This window comes from Arachis duranensis, chromosome 9 (assembly GCF_000817695.3).
Source record: "Arachis duranensis cultivar V14167 chromosome 9, aradu.V14167.gnm2.J7QH, whole genome shotgun sequence".
NCBI lineage: Eukaryota > Viridiplantae > Streptophyta > Magnoliopsida > Fabales > Fabaceae > Arachis > Arachis duranensis.
This window is the reverse complement of record NC_029780.3, coordinates 104,175,707-104,178,910: the sequence shown is the minus strand read 5'-3', so window position 1 is coordinate 104,178,910 and position 3,204 is coordinate 104,175,707. Positions and strand designations below refer to the sequence as shown.

The 3,204-nt window shown below is 28.7% G+C and overlaps 1 protein-coding gene across 1 annotated transcript; it reads right to left on the bottom strand.

The window, feature by feature from the left end:
* Window positions 1-324: 324 nt before the first annotated feature.
* LOC107466512 (TGACG-sequence-specific DNA-binding protein TGA-1A) lies at window positions 325-2,227 on the bottom strand. Its single transcript, XM_016085478.3, has 3 exons — window positions 1,918-2,227; window positions 1,488-1,694; window positions 325-553 (listed from the first exon to the last, which is right to left on the bottom strand). Exons 1-3 carry the CDS (start codon window positions 2,032-2,034, stop codon window positions 443-445), a joined length of 435 nt encoding a protein of 144 aa, XP_015940964.1. The 5' UTR covers window positions 2,035-2,227; the 3' UTR covers window positions 325-442.
* Between the last annotated feature and the right edge of the window lie 977 nt (window positions 2,228-3,204).

Here is a 3,204-nt window from a genome sequence, read left to right as displayed (position 1 = left end):
TAAACGTGACCACTTTCAACCCTTTAATCCAAGTAATATTAATAGAAACTACAAATTCTTCCTAATCATGGCCACTTAAATTCTTAATAATTGTTCCTAAAAACTCTATACACATACGATTTGTTTCTCATTCACTCATATAGCATCTTTTACTTTGGACCTTAAAGATCTAACTTTTACTTTCCCCAAAATCTCAATTTAACTTAAAATTCTCTAATATTATAACCTTAATATTTTGTTTTGCATTACAAACAAGATACATTAATTTTTATTTGGATTCAATATTTATTGGTTGATATTACAGTGCTCTTCCCATTTTTCTTTTTTTATCTTTCACTATAAAAATTTGGTGCATTTTTAGAAGAGTAGTGCATCTGAATATTCGGCAATGATGCACCAAATTTTCATAGTGAGAATTAAAGGAAAACAAAGAAAGTATTGTTCAGATATCTTGGGAAAGCTTAATCCCCAAGGCAAGTAAAATTTGAGCTTGTTGGGAAACTGTAACGAAACGAGAGAATTGATGCAAGAATTCTTGACGAACATAATTAGCCTGTTGTAACAAAAAAACAAGTTTCATTTGTTAGTATCCATTAGCTGTTAAATCTGAAATAAATAATTTTATGACATTGGAGACTATATAAGTTAGATTAACTAGGACACAAGATTTATGGTTAAAACTCTGTTTAATGACTAACTTTATTTTCACATCATGAAATACAAAGACACCAACATAGAAGGGAGAAAGAAAATTCTTTTTTTAAATAACACTCAAATCGGTTTCAACGAAATTTTTTGGCACTTTAGTTCTCAACAAATTTTTTATTTTTAGAATTTTTTGAAAATTACTTTCGCCAAACAGATTAGTCTTTCGTCGCTTCAATTAAATGTTTAACATACATGTTGAACAAAAGAGTTCCTAACAAATTTTATTACAAGTCAATTAGGTCTAAAAATTATTATGAGAAAATGACAAATAGGTCATTGACCTTTTGATCGGCAACATTTAAGTTCTCAAGAATTTGAAAATACATTTAAGTTTCTGACCTTTTTAAAACCTAGACATATTGATTCCTCATGTTCACTTGGGTCTGTAGACTCAACGGAAAAATCAAACATGACTCTCGTTGTACAACTGCTTGATACGGATGCACACGTAAGAGAGTTTTTAAAATTGAACAAATTAGATTCAAGGATCGATATGTCAAGATTTTGAAGAGGTCAGGAATTTAAATATATTTTTAAATCTTCAGAGACTTAAATGTACGTAGACCAAAAAAATCAGGGATCAATTTGTCATTTTCTCATTATTAATTCACTTTTATAACAACAAAGAGACCAAATGAGAAAAATTTTCAAAGACTTCCAGAAATAAAAAATTTGTTGAAGAACAAAATATCTGTTCTGAAATACAATTTATGTGTTTACTTTCTTTTATTATCACTTTATTTTAGATGGACAGAAAATATGGAAGTGTTGCTACTTACCTGCTTTAGAAAGCTAACCATTTGAGAGACAAAAATCAGTTGAGATCCCTTGTCACCTGCTGCTGTTGCTTTGGCATGCAGTTGATGCAGTTTTTCCATGCCTTGTGAAAGAGCATATTCTGCTTCCTCACATGATTTTCCAAACTTTATAATATCACACACTTGTTCCTGGGAATTACATGAATCTTCAAGTTGTGGCAACATAACCTGTATCCAAAGTAAATAATATATATTATAGGGTGCTTAATTTTAGTATTTATTTGATAAAATTTTAATGATTTCCCTTAGTAAAATGATCTTGTCCAATATTTTCTTTACAAAATATAAATACAACCATATGCATGAGAATGAAAAAAAAAACCCAATATATTTGGACACAGCATGAATCTATAAATATCTCATTTAATTTCTAGCAAACAAGCATCACTACCTGCAAAATTTTAGAAGGGCGAAAGCCTCCGATCCATCGAAAATCGCATTCGTCCGTTCCACAACAGAAAGAAGAACTAAAATTCAAGACATTTACATTTGGAGCACTTGTTTCCATCTGAAAGAGTTAAAATTTCTCTTGGAATTGATGACAAAAACTCCAAGGCACTAGAACACTAATGGTGATATTTAGAAGAAGACTGAAAGCTATATATATAAATTAAAGCACTTTGGCAAACATATTTGAAAGCAATAATAGTTGAGGAAGCTTTATTTATTGTGTTTGGATCTACCTAACAAAAATTAAAGATAGAAAAAGTGAGACTACTAAATGTATTATTAATTAGCAAGCATATGATTCATGTCATTATAAAGTTGTTTAATCTGGTTTCTTGAATATTTAGGGAATATCCGAACCAAGGTGAGTTAATATACTCTTGGTGTTGGCCCTTCAAAACATCCTAGGACAAGAGTAATGATGTGTAAAACTTGTCTTTAATCTCAACCATGAACTTTAACCCATTCTTGTTCCAAGGAGGCAGATTCTTAGTGCTACCTCAATCTCTCTTTGACTCCCCTTTATGTATCTTTTGAGGGATATACACTTAAAAGAACAAAATAAGTATAGGGACATATTTTATTAATTTCTACTTTAATGGCTGCATTTTGTTTGAGAGATAGGATACAATACAAAGATAGAGAAAGAGAAAAGAATTTGGTGTTTTTTTATCTTGTATTTTTTAAAATATAGAAAATATATTACATTTATATCTTCAGATATATTATTTTATACTTATTTTATTTTTAATTTCAGATTTCACCATCAACTCCTAATGCCATTTATGTGTACATTGGTAAATTTTTTCTAGTTCGATATATATTCGTAAGTTTTAGAGTATTTTTTAACTCAATTCGATACGTTAAAATCTAATTCGGTTAGTGTTAGCAATGAATTGGCATAACTTGTTTAATTTTTGTTATGTATTTTCATTTGTGACATAAAATATTTTATTTTTTTATGGTATAGTTTTTAAAATAACTCAATGTTATTATGAATTAGTATTTATAAAGGTAGTTGTGCAAATTAGTCATTGCAAAACTTGTTATAAACTCGTTACAAATTTGTCATTATAAACTAGTTGTTGAGAAGAGTAAACATTACTAACTAGTTGTTGCGGAAGAATCTATAAATGACTAAACTGTAGTGTTAGGGGAAGTACATTTTATGATTTGTAATAATTAATTAGTTATTATTAGTATTTTTAATAGTGTTAGATTATATCTAATA

What these genes read in the sequence shown, in the direction of transcription:
- LOC107466512 (XM_016085478.3), bottom strand. Translation starts at nt 2,034, where the DNA reads ATGGAAACAAGTGCTCCAAATGTAAATGTCTTGAATTTTAGTTCTTCT. An exon ending in GCCCTTCTAAAATTTTGCAG is followed by an intron (nt 1,695 to 1,917) that starts GTAGTGATGCTT and finishes CTTTGGATACAG; the next exon opens with GTTATGTTGCCACAACTTGA. An exon ending in TGGTTAGCTTTCTAAAGCAG is followed by an intron (nt 554 to 1,487) that starts GTAAGTAGCAAC and finishes TTGTTACAACAG; the next exon opens with GCTAATTATGTTCGTCAAGA.